The sequence below is a fragment of the Hyperoodon ampullatus genome, assembly GCF_949752795.1.
Source record: "Hyperoodon ampullatus genome assembly, chromosome: 9".
Classification (NCBI taxonomy): domain Eukaryota; kingdom Metazoa; phylum Chordata; class Mammalia; order Artiodactyla; family Ziphiidae; genus Hyperoodon; species Hyperoodon ampullatus.
This window is the reverse complement of record NC_136922.1, coordinates 11,762,520-11,780,676: the sequence shown is the minus strand read 5'-3', so window position 1 is coordinate 11,780,676 and position 18,157 is coordinate 11,762,520. Positions and strand designations below refer to the sequence as shown.

The window sequence follows — 18,157 nt, the reverse complement described above, 5'->3', positions numbered from 1 at the left end:
TGTATTTCTAAAGAGACCTGAAATTTACCTTTTTTACCTTTTTTCAACTCTTAAAATTATTTATCAAATAATGTTTATCAGAACAGATTACAAGAAATTTTAGCATAGTTAGAAGAATGGGGAAATGATCAGATAACTATCTAAGTGGTTAGAAAATTATCTAGCGTATTTATCAGGAAAGATAATATGTAATTACACTGTATTAACTTTGAAATTTATTGTTATTGCTATTTACAGGTTCAGGTTCATGTCGCTTTAGTTATTCAGACCCTTGCATCATTGTGTCATATGCCAAGAATAATACTGTGGACTGGATTCAGCTTGAGAAAATTAGGTTTGTTATCATTTAAAGTATCTTCATAAATTTTGACGTAGGTGGATTTCTGCTTCCCTGTTTACCTTCATTCTACCACTGGCTTTATTCCTCATGGTTAAAAGTACTCTGGTTGTTAATTATGCTGAATTACATTGATGCACATATTATTACCTGCTCTGTTTGAACAAGGTATTGTTAAAAGTGTCATTTTCCATTCAATACTTACCACTGTCAGTAGTAGCTATAACAAACTATTTATTTTGGGTAAAAGTACATTTGAGATAGTAATCTTTCTGATGGAATTCTCCACAAAATAACATCACCACCCATCTCTTTAGGTGGCCTGGCTGTTGCCTGGTTTATAGGCCTAGGAATATATCAGATTACCACCTAAATTCCTTCCAGTCTGTGATGATAATGAGTTAATAGCCTTTTGGATCTAATCTCTAGTTCTGTCATTTTCCTTCTAACTTCCCTAAGGCCAGTTCTAGAATTCTATTATCATAATTGTGATGTGACTTGTAATCATTTATTACATTTTCTTTATTTTAAAAAATCCCTTCGAAAAAAGAAAATTAGGTTGATGCTTAAAGAGGGAGAAGCTTATTCAGGTTGAAAATATTTGATTAAATTTAGCAAAACTCAAACTATGTTAACTATTTCTGTGTAGTTTAAATCATAAAATAAAATTCAAAATGGGTGCTTAATTTCAGGTATGGTGAGGTATTTAAAGGAAAAAATACCTTGAAATTTTATTAAGTGGTTATTCTGATCAGTTTAGTTCTTAAATTAGCATGACTCACGTAGAACATTTTCCATCAGTTCTGTGACAGTTTTCTTTTTTCTCACGCTATTTTCCTTACCATTTTTCCATATTGAAAGAATTGTGATTTATTTGGGGGAGAAGAATAAATATTAGCTTCTTAGTCTTTAATATTAAACCAATCTGTCCAGTTTCTAGTAGTATTTCAAATAAAAATAAAAGTCTCACACGTTCAAGCTCTAGTCTAACCAAAAACTGAGAAAAATGATTCTAACTCATGGATTTTAATAGATTGTCTCCCTCTGTGGCAGGATAAGATATTATTTATAGACACCTGGTACAAGCCAAGCTCTGACATTCTGTGCCAGTTGCCAATTTTATAACAGAGCATTTTGCTCTTCCTTCTAATTTCTAGTAGTTATTATGAAAATGCATTCATATTAAATGCTGATTTATATAAATGGCTTTAAGCAAAGCAGCATAAGTATTGGAAGTTTTACTCATGCCTCCATTTTTTCTTTAATAGTTATACACCATAGTTTAGATAAATTGTAGTGCCGTTTCTTGCTGAAAAACAGCTACATGCTTTTGATATGACAGATAGTGAGTGTACACATTTAATTACAAGATATAAAGATCACACTCAGCTGATTCCATTTATTTTTCACTAAATGAGACTTTCAATTTTAGTCCAGGCACCAAACTATCATACTCATTTAATGCAAATTTACCATTAGTGATCAGAATGGACATATTTTCAATCCCTTCCTAAAACTAAAATGTAGCATCTTCATTAGTTTAAATTCCTTTTGAAGTTAAAAACATAGTCATCATTAAATATTTTAAAGGAAAGGGGAATTGATTACCCCCAAAGGTAAGGTACACCATTCATAACCTACACAGACAATTCTACAGATTTCTATGTGCTTCACTGGTGAGTGAAAAATATGGCTTTTCTCTAGTCCTTTCTCTAGTCCTTGATTTATAGTAAGCCCTGGGTACTACTGGTTTGTATTTTAGTACTGCTTTTAATCTTGGCTAAAGCCATCATTTTTACTGTAGCAGGTTTCTACTTTGGTAGAATAAAATGTTTAATAAAAATATTATATAGAAAGGACCTAGATGTAACGGATGTAATATAAAAATCATGTTAAATTATATCATGTTTTTAAAGACTGGTCTGCATAAAATTCTAAAGAATTCTAAATGAGAGCATTTAATTCTCATGGCAAATCTGACATGTTCAAAACAAAAATGTATCTGGTTACTAGAAATAAAATAACTATTACATAAAGACTGATTATGAAACATATAGCATACAATGATCTTTAATAGATGCAAAATTTCGAAGAATTAAAATTAAGATAATATTATAGTTTTTCTCCTTTTTTTCTTCTCAGTATCATAAAAAATATATGGTTTTATTTTTTTTAAAGCACTTTTATTTTATTTATTTATTTATTTTGGCCTCGCGGCATGCGGGATCTTAGTTCACCGACCAGGGATCAAACGTGTGCCCCCTGCAATGGAGGCGCAGAGTCTTAACCACTGGACCACCAGGGAAGTCCCAAGTATATGGTTTTAGATTGAGGGTCTACCGTTCACAAAAAACTGTGCTGGATACACTTTGATTTTTTACAGGATCCATGGCAGTTGTGTACCATTTTCTCTTCAATTATCCCTTTACTGGCTTGCCTGAATATGCTTACTGCCTGCCTGTGTTAAACGTAAAGCTCATTAAGACATTTAATATTTAAACTTTCATCACTCAATACGAACATCTTAATAATCAGCATGTATTAAAAGATTTAAGGGGTATGGGATTGTAAGTATTTAATCTGTAATATGTACAATATTTTTAAGATAAGAAAACCACAGTCTTAATTAAGAAACAAAAAGGATCTATAAGAAAAGTAAGGTGGACACTGTTGAACTTTATTGTGACACCAATTCTCATCTCTCCAGAGCCCCTTCCAATGTCAGCACAATCATCCATATCCTCTACCTTCCTGAAGATGCCAAAGGGGAGAACGTCCAGTTTCAGTGGAAGCAGGAAAATCTCCGAGTAGGTGAAGTATATGAAGCCTGCTGGGCTTTAGATAACGTCCTGGTCATCAACTCAGATCACAGACAAGTTGTTTTAGAAGATAATCTGGATCCAATAGACACGGGCAACTGGCTTTTCTTCCCAGGAGCTACAGTAAAGGTTTGATCTCTCTTTTGTTCCTTCTCCTCTCCTCTAAAACCTAAAGCTCAGTAAACCAAATTGTACAGAGATGACAGTTTTACTAAAGCCACTCTTAAAAGAATAGGTAATATTACTTTACCCTCCCTTGTAAGCATGGAAAATCATTCATTTATTCATCCCTTTAACCAGTATTTTTGAGAATCCATGGTGCCATGTACTGGGCTGAACCTAGAGAATATAAACACAAAAAGGCAGATATGTCTCTTCCCTTCATTGGCTGTCAGTTTAGTGGGGGAGTTAGACATGTCAACATGCATGTGCAAAATGGCATCATTGTTGATTTGCTGGGAAAGTTTAGAGTGCTGTGGAAATACAACATACAGTACCAAATCCAGACTTGAGGGATTAGGAAGACTATCCAAGAGAATAGGGATACAAGCAGAGAATGAAGGGTAATTTCAAATTGGCCAGGAGGGAGGAATAGTGTTTCTAGGATCATAAATCACATACATAAAGGCTGGAAGGTGATAGCACAAAGCAGAGGCCTTGGACAATGTTCCAAATACTTGTCTAATAGATTTTGAGTTGAGACTTGTGATAAAGTCTGAAGATATGGCCAGTGACAAAACCTTAAAGCTCTTGAAAGCTGCTGTTGAAAGATGATGGGAAAATATGGATGGATTCAGAAATTTTTAGGAGGAAATGGAGAAGATTGGGGACTGACTGAGATGATGATGGAGTGGGAGATGTCAAGGACAAGGTTTGGGCATTGTTGTTTCCACAACGATGCCATTTGTTGAAACAGGAAACAGGAAGAGGAACAGGATTACAGGAGCTGAATTCACCTTGGACATGTTGATTTTGATAATCCTGGGGGCAGGCAAGAAGAAGCATCTGGTGGGAGGTTAGATGTATGGATCAGGAACTCAGAGGAAGATCCAAAACTGGCAATTATCAACCTTTTGAATGAGAATTGAAATCATGAGCTTGTCTGTCCAGAGAGTGTGTAGAGTAAGAAATTGTGTCTAGGCAATATTTAAAAATACCATTAGACCCTCAACTGGGCTCTCTCAAGTTTCCAGTATATACAAATAAAGTACAGATGCAGATTGGAGAATTTTTTTAAATGTGACTCACTGGTACAAAAAAAATCCTGTGCTGCATGGGGGTGAGGTCACAGGAGGAGTCCCAAGCAAAATATAAAGATCTAAGATGCTCATCTCCTTTTAATAATTTATTTGAATTCTAGAAACATGGTTCAAAATGGTTCCAGATTATTTAGAAAACCTTCACCTTTTTAGGAAACTCCCCTGACACAATAACTTGTTGCTTAACAAATCAAACTCTGATGTTCTGTTTTAAGTTGATGAAATTACACCAATTGACTAGCATTAGGAACAGGCATCATCTTTGCTCAGCATGAGAAAACACCCAGGAAACCTTATGGAAATTTGTTTTGACAGACTCTAAAACTTTGGTTCCTTTAAAGAGAGTCCATGGATGCCTTTCATATGGGTATGGAAAAGAACCTTTGTAAGGATATCCCATGTCATATCCCACTACTACTTGATTAAGAGAAGGATTTCTGTTGTCACTGTTCAGCATTGGCAAGAAGAAACCCAGGAAACACATGGAGACCTCAGGGCCTGGGATTCACATCCTTTTCCCATGATAATCATTGGTGATTATTTGGTCTCAGTTCCCTTTACTATATAAATGTACTTTTTATGCCTTGTTTTGTATATATTATAGTAATTATATGTTTTGTACTCATTATACTAATCTAATTAGCTTTTTGGTGCCTTAATGCACTGTACTTTGGTACCACCCATGATAAAAATGCATGAAGTGTGGTTTTGCTTCATAGTAATGGTTACTTAAATTAAAACTTTGTGTGGAGTATACTTTTGCTTTGTGGTCTCTCATCTTACTCATAAGCTTACTAATCACACGTTTGAGACTTGCCTAGTTACTTAGGCCTACTAACAAAAAAGTCATTGTAGTACCAGGGTCTTTGGCTATCAGGTAGAAACTTTTCTCTGATGTTTCTTTTTTTTTTAATTAATTCATTTACTTGGCTTCATCAGGTCTTAGTTGCGGCATGCAGGATCTTTCATTGTGGCAGGAGGGCTCTTCGTTGCAATGTGCAGGTTTCTCTCTAGTTGTGGCGTGTGGGCTCAGTAGTTGTGGCTTACGGACTCTCTAGTTGTGGCACACGGGCTCTAGAGCGTGCAGGCTCAGTAGTTGTGGCGTGCAGGCTTAGTTGGCCCACGGCATGTGGGATCTTAGTTCCCCGACCAGGGATCGAACCCACGTCCCCTGCATTGGAAGGTGGATTCTTAACCACTGGGCCACCAAGGAAGTCCCTCTGATATTTCTTTTTAAAATTTCAAATAAGTGCAATGATAAAATCTAAGAGTTTGTCATTTTAACTCATTTGCATGACCAACCTTTTGCTTTTTGGCTCAAACATCTAAGCATGAAAAAATTGCTTTTGCCAAGTGATCTGGAGTTCTAGAAATAAAAATTGTTCATTTAAATCGTATGCAATTTCTCCACCAAATATTGTTCCTTTACCGGGTGGCCTTTGAGATGAAAACCGAATACAACCAATTAGAAGGCATATCTCGATGTTCCTATTGGTCATAGGACATGTTTTGAACATTGCTTTATTTTGGACTTTTTAGTTTTGAGGGTGTTTGTTTGTTCAACCTATACGTTATCTTTTCTATATTCATTAAAACTCTCCAAGATGTTTACATCTTAACTAAATCGAAGATCGAGTCTAACAGCAATCAAGAAAGTGTGCATCATTACAAAGTAGAGTTTATTCAAGGAAAAGTGTCCAAGCACAGATAGGATACCCTTTGGTTAAATAATAATAGCTGGGCTTCCCTGGTGGCGCAGTGGTTGAGAGTCCGCCTGCCAATGCAGGGAACACGGGTTTGTGCCCCGGTCCGGGAAGATCCCACATGCCGCGGAGCGGCTGGGCCCGTGAGCCATGGCTGCTGAGCCTGCGCATCCGGAGCCTGTGCTCTGCAATGGGAGAGGCCACAACAGTGAGAGGCCCGTGTACCGCAAATAATAATAATAATAATAATAATAGCTACTTTTTTTTAAATTGCTCTGAACATGAAATATTTCCTCATTTATTTATTTGGCTGCGTTGGGTCTTCATTGCTGCACGCGGGCTTTCTCTAGTTGCGGCGAGCGGGGGCTACTCTTCGTTGTGATGCGCAGGCTTCTCATTGCAGTGGCTTCTCTTGTTGCGAAGCACGGGCTCTAGGCATGCGGGCTTCAATAGTTGTGGCTCGCGGGCTCTAGAGAGCAGGCTCAGTAGTTGTGGCACACGGGCTCAGTTGCTCCCCGGCATGTGGGATCTTCCCAGACCAGGGATCGAACCCGTGTCCCCTGCATTGGCAGGCAGATTCTGTGCCACCTCGGAAGTGCGAACAGCTACTTCTTATCGTTCACTTATTATTCTAGGGACTTGCTATTCCAGATGTGTGTGAGATTATATATAATCTCATATAGTTCATCTTTATAAGCCTATAAAAATGTGCTCTATTAGCCCCATTTTACAGATGTGGAAAGTGGACATGGGGGTGTTGAGTAACTGGTCCAGAATGCCCCTTTTCCAGTGGCAGAGCCAGGGTTCAAATACAGGAATCCGACTTCAGAACTCTTGCTCTCAGCGCCACATATCTTTGCTCTTACAAGTAGTAAATATAAACTGACATGCTCCCTATTGGTCCTGTGTTTCTTCCCATCATCTATTTGTTAATTTATCTGCCTATTTTCTTCACCATCACTCTGGCTATAGGCTGAAAGCTTCTTGTTTTTCTCATATTTCTTGATCTTGCTCCAGCTTTATTCCATTTGTACTATATATTCCTTTCTCTGGGTGACAGATTTTGATACATCAGAATTTAGTAAGTTCAGGCCAAACACTGGTTGCTTCCTTTTCTTCCACACTACAACAGCTGATATTATTTTCACAATCATAGTTACTGGTCCACCACTGCTGACCTAAAGTGAACTTAAGGAGAAAGGAGTATTAAAATATTTTCCATATGGAGGTAGGAGGCATTTGCAATAACCTATAGGGAAGGTGAAATAGAGTGAGAACGGGGGACACTAAAGAAAGAGAAATCAACAGTTTCATGGTAGCAGACTTCCTGTGACGAGGATGTTGGAGCCAAGGATCCTACAAAGGGATGCCACTGACAAAAAATGACACGGTCATTCCTTAAAAGAAATTACATCATGCACCCTCCATACCCAACACCTTTGATGGCTTCATGTGTAGGCCTAGAGGAGACAAGCCAAACTCCCTAGCATGTAATTCAAGGCGATTTCCAATCTCAGCCCAGCCTAACTTTTCATTCTCATCTCCTGCTTCCCTGTGTGCCAGCCTCACAAATACAACACAGAATTTCACACTCCCACCCCTTTAGACATGCTTTTCCACCTTTCTTTTTTCTATGCCTAGTCATCCCCCAGCGTCCTTCAGGGCCCAGTTCAAATGTCATTGTCTGGGTGAAGTTTTGCATAGTTAACATCTGTGTCCTCTCTGTGCTGCTATAACCACGAGGTTGAATAAGCAGGACTTGAGGTTGGAGACTGGCTACAAAAAAACATTCTTTCTTCCTCACTAGTGACCATTCACATTCACTCAGACAGCTTTTTTAATCTCTATCCTTTTTGCACAAACCTAAGGCAGGTCCCAAGACTACTGTTAGACCAAAAAAGCAAACAAGCACTTTAGTCCCCAGCCTCCGTTCCATACCAAATACCACACAGTTCACCATAATAATGCAAACTCCAAGCTTCGCCCATAGCTTCTCCTCTCCTCCAGCTTAGGTCTGCTGAGTAGGGATAGAGATAGAGGTCAGCTCCTTCTCCCTCCTCGCTAACCGCCATGAGTTTTAGCCTCTGAACCATCCAGGGCTGGGTCAGGAGGCAGGAGAAGAATCAAGAGGCAGACGCTGTAAGCTGGAATTATTGATCCCTTGGTCTGGCAAGTGATCGAAGCTGGCTCTCTCTTGGTTCTACCAAAAAGCTCTTTGGAAATGCCCCTACTTTTCACCAGAACTGGGGATTTCTCACCTGTAGCTCCCCAATGCATCTCTCAGGTCATGTCTACTTCCACTCCTAGCCACTGGGCCTCTGACTCATGACCTCAGCCTCTTTCTGCTAAGGGCTCCTTGCCCCTCCAGGAAGACCTTGGGGGCAGGATCTTAGACAAACCAGACTGCCTCTTGTGTGCATGGGCCCAATTCTAGTCTATGGTAAACATTCGTCTTGAATCCATCATTGGGAGAAGAGAAGTTATTACTTTGAAGTGCAGCTCTCTTGTTACCCAACTACCTGCCAGGCAGCCCCAGGCACTAGTCTAAACCTTTAGAACATCCCTTCCAAGGGGTGTTCTTGAAGTCCTGAGCACCAGGCTTGAGGCAAGGGGAAGGTACCCTCCTCCCCTGACAAGGGCATGGGTGTGACCCACAGTTCACCAACAACCCTCTCTAAAGGAATCATGTCTCTGCTTTCCAGCTGCCTACATACTTCAGCTTCAGGCTTGTGTGCTCTCAATTTGAGTAAGTGGCTAAGCCGTTTTACTGCCTCTTTTGCTTAAGTCCTTATAGTTGGTCCATCACCTCTCTTTGGAATGTGGAGCAGTTGCTACCTATTTTCTTGGCACCTTAACCAAATCTAACACTAACCTAGTTCCATTTCAACATTCTGTTATGCCATAAATATACATCTATGAGAGTGTTTACAACATTGCTTTGTAGTTTTGTTTCTGTCTCCCTGGTTAGCGTGTTAGCTTCTTAAGCTCAGGAACTGTTTCTACCATTTTTGAATCTCCAGTATTGGTACATGATACAATGTACTAATTGAACAAATGAAAAGCTGAAAAAATATCAAGATCTAGTTTGTGGTGAAAGAAAATTAATTTTATATTCAGTGATGACATGCAGGCAGCTAAAAATATTGTGAATGGGACTGGGTATAGCACAACTGTTAAGAAACTGGGCTTAACTGGGTTCAAATCTTGGTTTCACAGTTTATTAGCCATGCGGTTTTGGGCAAGTTATTTAACCTCTTGGTTCCTTGGTGTCCTCACCTGTAACAGGGATAGTAATAGTATCCATCTCATGTTGTGATAATTAAATAAGAAGATACATGTAAAACCCTTAGAACAGTGCCTGGCATATATAAAGGGCTAATAAGTATGTGTCCTCTTCATTGAAAACGTTGAGAACAAATAAACTCTACAGAGAAGTGAATATGGAGAAAAATATGTAAAAGGCAAAGGATTGAGCTGATAGCTACAATGGGGGGAGATACGATAGAAAAAATACAGAACTCACAAATTATGTCATCCTTATATGTCATTAAAGTAATATCAAAATTAAATGCAGTAAATTGATTAGGTTGGACACAAGTATTGCCCGTAGGTGTAACTTTGGCAATCAAAATAAGAAATAGTTTCCACTGGAATTAAGTTGAAATGACATTCATGTAATTATAATATTAATAGTAGTTTTCTTTATTAACAAGTGATTTTTTAAGTGCTACCGTTCATAAAATAAGGTAATAGAGAGTAGTGAGTATGTAAACTGTCCAGTTGATGTTGAAAATAATGTTTGAGGGTGGCAGGTCAAATAGGAAATATAAAAACGAGTCACTGACATTCATAGTACATATTCCTCCTTATCTTCTTCAGATGGTTTTTTCAATTTCTTTGATACTATTTAATTCATTTCATCTGAGCCTGTCCTTGTTTATCTCAAGTAGGCCAGAACGATAGAAGACCAAATGGAGTAATTAACTTAAGGAGTTCTGTGATCTGGAGAACTGCAATTATAGGTCACCAGTTTAAATCTGCCCTGGGCTGGTAGAAGGCCATTACCATCTGTTGGCTCTTTAGTAATTAATATGAAGTAGATGGCTAACAGTATCGACTTTTAATGTAGAACCCGACCTTATGTTTGTTGCACTTTTTTATTTGTATTGGTAAGCTGAAGAGGACTGTAAGAGGTTACAGAATTAATATGTTCTTCCTAGACAGCCGTCTGTGTTTCTCCTCCATTCTCTTTACAAGGTCATGGCCTTGCCTGACTCAGCTTCCAGTGTTTTTCCAGAGAACCTGCCCATGTGGAAGAAAAGGGGCACCACATTCTTATCGTGCTTCTAATTACCATCATAATTTTTTTATTTCCCATGAATCCCTAAGCAGGCCTCTGTTCACAACCAAATAGGCGGGGGTCTGAATGCCAATAAATCTAGTACGGCAAGTCAGAAAGCTAGACAGAGCACCAGCCTCATTAGCAATCTCCACAGCAAGTCCATTGTGGACTCAGCAAGGCAAGGAGCCTGAACCCACTTGATAGTGAAACACCTGCCTTAATTATTAGTTACGATGGTATTTCCTTCTTTTACAGAATATTGCATCCTTTTTAAAAATGACTTTTGTATACAATTTCTAAACTAATCAAGAATTATTTGTGTCAGTTGTGTCTATTCTAAAGATACGGAATATACTCTGTTAGTCCATCATTTGCAGTTGCTAGAATTGGCTGTTGCTGCCACAGCTGCCATCCCCTGACAACACTGCTGTCTATCAGATGGCTGTGGGTGTTTTGCCACATTTAATAGTAGGAGGCACGTTCTTCCTGCCTGAAATGGGGGAATGATTAATCTCAGGGTAACTTCTGGTGCTCCAACTGTTTGCAAATGGTCTTGGTTTTGTCATCAAGGTTTAAGGGAAATGAATGTTTTAGCCCCTTCCATTTAAGACATACTGAATCAAGAATCAATGTTTCACCTTGGGTAGGATTCTCATATCCACCTCCATTGAGTAGCGTGGATACTGGATAATAAATAATAATAATAACAACCATAATTATAAGTAGTAGTAGCAGCAGCAGAAGTAGTAATGGTGACATTTCATGAATCATCTGTAGGTGCCAGCACTATGAGGAAGGCCTTATCCTCCAGTTTTATATCTGTAGTAGGGGAACATTGCATGTCTGTGAAGACCCTGAGTACTTAGTGCTTAATTGTCCTTAGTCATTCTTGAAACATCTGGACAAATCCATCAAAGTCATCTCTTCCCAACTCCTCAAAAACACATCCTGCAATCTGAAAACGTCCTTAATTTCAAGTTCAAAGAAAAACACTACATGTAAGATTTTAAAGGGTCAGCCTGGAGCTGCTACAGCTACCTGCTTCCTGTAACTCACCCTTAGAGAGAAGAACTGCAAAGGTCAGGAAAGTACTCAGAGGAGAACCCAGGAGCAAATGATTTGGACAGAGCTATGAGCAGATTTTTTCTTTTTTGTTTTTTTCTGTTTTCTTCATCTTTCAATAGTACCCAATGAAGCAGAATTTCCAGATGGATCAATATGCCATGGAGGTAAATATTGGTCAAGCAGCTGCTTCATTTTGTTTGTTTGTTCACTCCCATCTTTGGTGGCAGCCACAATTTGTATTTTGAAAGCAGGAATCATCCACAACTCCTTGATATCTGTATGTGTGTGTGAGAGAGAGAGAAAGAGAGCACACTTGGCTCACTCACTGTTAATAAATGTTTATATCTGCTCAGCTAGCCTGGTTACCCTCAGCTTGCAAAGGTATAAATCACTGGCTTCTGTCAACTCTGGAATTGACCCACAGATTAAGTGCAGATCACTAGGAGATATGTGCCATTCCTCGTATTTTTTATTTTTAAGGAATCTTCCCACTCTGATTGCTGTGCCTGCACCTGCTAATCTTTTTCTGTTTATTACCCTAGTTCATTGTATGGATAGCAAAGAATTCCAGATTACTCCTTTTACACTTTTATGTCAACTCGTGTTGAGAAGTAGATCAGTACTAAATGTCACAGATTCTGTTGTGAAGGTTTGTCCTTTAGAATAGGCTGCGCTCAAATGTATTTAAAAGAAATTTTCTTAAAAAGTAAATTATTAAATTTTGCAGATGTGTGCCAAGGGTTGGGAGTAACTAAGTATACAGAATTTAGAAGTATTTCTACTTCCAGTTAGACTGCTTCCTCTCTCCTCCATTTACTGTTGATAAATATCCAATGATAGTATCAATTTTCCTAGTTGAACAAACACCAAAAGGCCCTAATGAAGACAACAGCCATCAGGTGAATCAACAACCCATTAAGGAGAAGAATTAAGTCAGAGCAAGAGAGTCTATTAATTTTCTTATAGCTCTTGTACATTATGCATTTGCCAAATTCCTTGTCCCAGTGGACACTAGGCAGATCTCCAGTCCTGAATAAAAATTGGAGCTTTCATTCTGGAATTCTGCTGTCACCTGTCTAATACTATTGTCACAAACTGTTGAATCATTAATGGAGAATAAAGGTTATAATATCCAAATTATGAAAAAAATGTATATTTATTTGTCTGAAAATGTAGTCTTAACACAAGTCGAGGCTAGTGAAGAAAGTCAAAGACAAATGGTGAAAGGGATGATCACATTCAAAGCAGAATTTATTTTTAAATGTGCTTTTTGGGAATATAATCCCCTGGCAGAGCAGTATCTGCCTACTATAATGCCTAACTTGTCTTCCATGAATTGGGCACCCCAGAAAAAGGTTTCAAAAATCCATTCAGTGATTTTCCTTTTTAGAATGTAAGGACAAACAGGAGGAAATCAGATATGCTTTCCAGAAATGTGCTTTGCAAATCGCTGTACTGGAAACTATCTGGTCTGTAACTTGAGGGATTTGAGTACCGGCTTTCTAATGAGGATAAACCTGAGCTCAGTAAGACTTGTGGCGAGACCATGTTCCCACGTCTTTTTCCATTAAGAATCGGAATGTTACCTATGATTTTCTGGCCAGATTCCAGCTTGGTTAATTGCATGCTGTCTCTGTAAATTCCCTTTGCTTGGGATGTTCTTCACTTTGGATTGCATTGCTCTTATTGTCATGTTTCCCCCAAGAGGTGGTTACATGATATTGTAGAATGAGCCAGAATATATTTTAAGCTAATAAGAGTACTTTGGGGATGAAGGGTTAAACGTAAGTAGTGTGCTTTTCACAATTTCCCCCCAATGTGGCCTATTTGTACAGTAATTAATGTGGAATAGCATTAGTGAAACATGGAATTGAGCCAAATCACCATGACAAGAGTGGAAGTAACACAGAAACAAATAATTTCAATAAATTCTGCTAAAAATAACCATTCAAACAAATCCCCAGAGCCTCCTTGACTATGCACCCTTTTCTTGTTTGTTTATGGTCTGAAGCTGACACATTTAATTACTAATTAATACATTATTCAATGTGAAATTTATTTTATTCTGTCTGAACATCCAAAACATAGTAACATTACCCATCATCTTTGTACTTAGCACAGCACATAGCCCAATTATTTGCATAGCGGCACTCATTAAGGTAAGGTTTTTTTAAATAAATGAATGAAGATAGGGGACGAAAGAAGGAAGGGAATTAGCATTTACTGATTTCCTAAGATTCATCAGTCTTTAGAATAAGCATGTTACTTAACACTATCTCATCTAATCCTCACAATTGCCCCATTTCACAGATGAAAATATAGAGGCTCAGAGAGGTTAAGTGGCTACTCCAAGATCAAACAGCTTTGATTTTCAAAGCCAACTACGTTGTATTATAAAGCCCCAGCCCTTTTGTTCCTCAGTATCTTGCAGCCTCCCACATTCTGCCTGGCATTCTTGGCCTTCATTTGAGGAGGCCAGTCTGAAAACTTCAGATGCTGTGAAAGTTAAGTTGATCCCTACAGACAAGGTTAACAACTGCCCTATGGAATTTTACATTGTTATTCTTTCTCTCATTACTCCAATTCAAATCTGTCACTATTGCCATTTTAGAGTTGTCATAACTATTACCAAATAATTACACACTTGTTACAAAATATACCATGAATTGAATCTTTATGAATCGTAGTACAAAGTGGTTCAAATGCTTAATGAATCCATAAAATAATGAGAAAGAAACACTTTTTAAGCTCCCTAAAATTTGCTCACTGTGGTTGAATCTATTGTGTTGACTAGAGAAAATGCACTTCAACCCTCCTGCACCTGGACTGTGTTTATAGCCAAGTTTTCAGTTTTTTAACTGGCATTAAATTACCTAGAAATTGAATGTGTGGAAAATGACAGAAATTCATTTCACCTCATGAGAGAAATCATTCTCTTGCTATTTTTTTTATAAGCATGAAAGTCTGTACTATTAAAGACCATTGAACCAGGTTGTAGGAAATATATATATATTTCTCTATGATAATAGCTATAGCATGGTGAAAGGCTTAGGAAACACAATGATTTGTAGGCTGTAGGTCAGTCCATTTCTAGTCACTCAGTCATACATACCAGTTTAATCCAGAAACTCCTATACCAATATATTTTATTTCCAACCAGTGTCTAATTTATGGCTCTGCCAACAATGCCATTTTAATTAATTTTATTCATCTTATTTCTCTTTCCTCTGCTCCTCATATCTCAACTGTTATGCGTGGCCTAGATTTTAATTTAAAAACCTCTCCTCTCTAAGGAGCAAACAGAAGTGGCAAAAATAATCACTTAAAATATTACCGTCATTAAAAAATTGGCTGTGGTGGAAGCCGTGCATTTTCAATTTTCCTACAAATGATGTTTTAGCTCCTTTTAAAGTGTGCTTTGTATCTGAATTGTCTGCCACCAGCCAGCTTGGCTATCAAAAATGGTCTTCCAGCTGGGTGGGCTGAGTGACAACTCCTTAATGGAGGAAATGGATGGCTCTCTGCTCATGTGGAGGGGAAGGCATACCAGGCAGATTTCATTCCATCTGCCACCAGCTCTCTGCAAGCTGGCATTGCCCAAATGCCCAATATACTCATTCCAACTAAAAGGATATCGTCAAAACTAAATTGTAAGGCTACAGATGTCTGAAAGAATCATCAGGGCCATTAGACCCCAGGGAGATAATATTAAGAGGTGCCTCAGTGTTCATCTTTGATGAAAACCTAATTAAACTATGGTGAAGGCAATTGTAAGTACTTTTACAAGTACAGAGGTGAAGTCATTAACATTTCCAGCAGCGTACAGGGAGCAGCCTTAGAAAAATGCTATCCTGAATTGTGGCCAAAGACTTGTTATATTGAGGAATTTTCACTGATGTTTCCTGTTGATGCTTTTCTGAATGGCAAATTCTTGTCAGTTACAGTGTGTTCTGCTTTTCAAGTAAAGGAAACCCACTTAACAGCAAAGTAGAAAAATATTTTTGATTGACAGATGGAAACAAATAAGGATGATATTTAAGTGATTTTAAAAACTGTCATTGGTCAATGCTAAAATAATGAAGTAAAAATAATGATAATTAACATCATCATTAATGTAATTAGGAAGGCTAGGGATAGAAACAAATATATAGAGCCATCTGCAGAATTTATACCTTTATTTTACCAAAAATAAATTCTTAATTACCTGATATATACTCACCATAAGTCAGTCAAAAGCTAAGACTCACATGATAATATGTTCTGTTAATTGTGTTTTCCACTTAAGATAGCAGCTCTTCCACCTTCCAGATCAATTTTGTTCTTTTTCGTGGCTGTGTAGTATTTCACCATGTGGCTCTACTATAATTCATTTAAGTATTCCTTATTTATGGAAATTTGTCCTCTTTTTTTCCTAAAACAAGAAATGCTGTGGTAAACAGCCTTGTACATATATTTTCAAGCACTCATGCTATTTTTGTCTGTAGCATAGATACCTAGAAGTAGAATTTCTGGGTAAGGTTGCATTAAACACTAAAATTTTAAAATAGATACTGCCAAATTATTCAACCAAAATAATCCTGTCAATTTATATCCTAACCAATGGAGTCTTGTTTTCTTGTACCCTCATTTATGCTGGACGTTTCAGTTATTAAAACTGTCTCCATGGGCCTCCCTGGTGGCGCAGTGGTTGAGAGTCCGCCTGCCGATGCAGGGGATACGGGTTCGTGCCCCGGTCTGGGAGGATCCCATATGCCGCGGAGCGGCTGGGCCCGTGAGCCATGGCCGCTGAGCCTGCGCATCCGGAGCCTGTGCTCCGCAACGGGAGAGGCCACAACAGTGAGAGGCCCGCGTACCACAAAAAAAAAAAAAAAAAAAACTGTCTCCAATTCAACAGTAAAAAAAAAAAAGCTAAGACTCAGGAGGTCACATGTTATTTGTAATCATTTACTCAAGAAAACCTGCTATATTTTTACCATACTCAAAATAAAGTAGCCCTGAATTCCAAAGTATTCTTATCATATTAAAGCTCATGTATCTCACAGAGTTAAACATTTAACTGTCTTACGAAGTTGTTTAGATTTTAATTGTCTCACAAATGACATGAGTTTGAATAGATGCTGAACAAAAACAGCTGGGTATTAAAATCACTGAGAGCAATTTTCTGAAATTCTTTTCATACTTTCAGTTCATATTTTGTTTGGATCTTTAACATAAATACATAGATTTTATACATTTCATCTGTAAGAAAAGTGGCGACAGACATCTTGTATTATTAAGTTTTCCTAAGGAAAATGTTTGGTAATCTGCCAAAATTTGGAGAACTTTTAAAGTTCTAATTGATGGCTCAGTATGCCCTGAAAATGAATGAATGTTTGTAGTATTTTACCATATTGTATTGTGCAACATATTCTTTTACATTTTACTAAAGGTTTTAAGTTGATCTGAAGAATTTTAGTGACTAGTCTAATGAGAAACAATTTAAAATTTAAATATTCTATTTCTCTATAACCTACTGCCAAGGGTATATACTACAAAGGGAATATAATAGTACATATTTAGAAATTTTTGGAAAAGTGCATATTTAGATATAAAATAACAATTATTTTATACCACTTAGAGATTTAAAAAAAACACTTCCACATATAATATAATTTGTGCTTCTAACAGTGTCTCTAGGAAATAGATATTATTGGCCCCATTCCACAGCCTAAGAAACAGGCCTAGATGGGTTAAATGAGTTGTGCGAAACCATGTAGCCATTCAGTAGAGAAAATGCATCGGAACATGCCTTCTGATTCCAATCCCCAAACTCCTTGAGGATGGACAGTAACTGAGTTTCCATTCCTTGTCAAGAATGTTTTTGGTTTCCAGTATTTTGGGTTTTTTTCTAACCTTAATCACCTCAGCTCATGTAAGTGCTGAATTCATTGAATTGGGTTCTAGGGGAAAGTTCAAGCACCCCTACCCACACAGGTGGTGGATTTCCATTCAGAGGCAGAGAGGCAATCTCAAACAAGCAGAGGCACAGGGGCTCTATCTCAATCTGAATGTAGTCAGGCATAAATTCTTAGTTTGGAGAGCATCTGGAAACAATACTAAGACACTGAGCCCCCTGTGACCAGTTCTAAAGTCGAATTAATGTAAAACTCTAACTAGCCTTGTAATTGATGTAGGAATGCTCAGAATGAGAACCCTGACTGGCCCCCTATCTTTCCCAGGATTCCTAAATATAAGGATTATACATAATCAACTTCTCGGTAGGCCCATTCCTGCTCAAATGCCTCAGTAATTCACCAGTTTTGCACAGACTATCCCCTATTTTATAGTCCCAATAGTACCCAGCTGGCTTCTATTACCCTTACTCCAAACCTTGAAAACATGTGTTCTGCTCATAATGGCTGAGGCAGAAATTATGTCCTGATCTCCTTAGCATGGTGGGGAGTGGAGTAAGCCATCCATTGTAGTGTGTGCATTCAGTGCATCTCCTGGCCCTGCTGCCCAGAAATTGGAAGCCCCATCCTGCTAAGAGACAGGGGGATTGGATTCACTTCACGCTGAGCTGTGGCTGTTCGCTTTGGGTCTGTCACAAACTTTCTTTAGCAATGTGTTGATGTACTAAGACTATGACGAAG

General features: G+C 38.1%; 1 protein-coding gene across 1 annotated transcript in view; it reads left to right on the top strand.

The window, feature by feature from the left end:
* RELN (reelin) overlaps nt 1-18,157 on the top strand; it is a gene marked incomplete at both ends in the record, with an annotated part of 529,938 nt that overhangs the window by 303,268 nt on the left and 208,513 nt on the right. The window contains 2 exons of the mRNA XM_079711605.1: nt 238-334; nt 3,045-3,285. Coding sequence (XP_079567731.1) covers nt 238-334; nt 3,045-3,285 — 338 coding nt within the window. The remainder of the gene's footprint in view (nt 1-237; nt 335-3,044; nt 3,286-18,157) is intronic.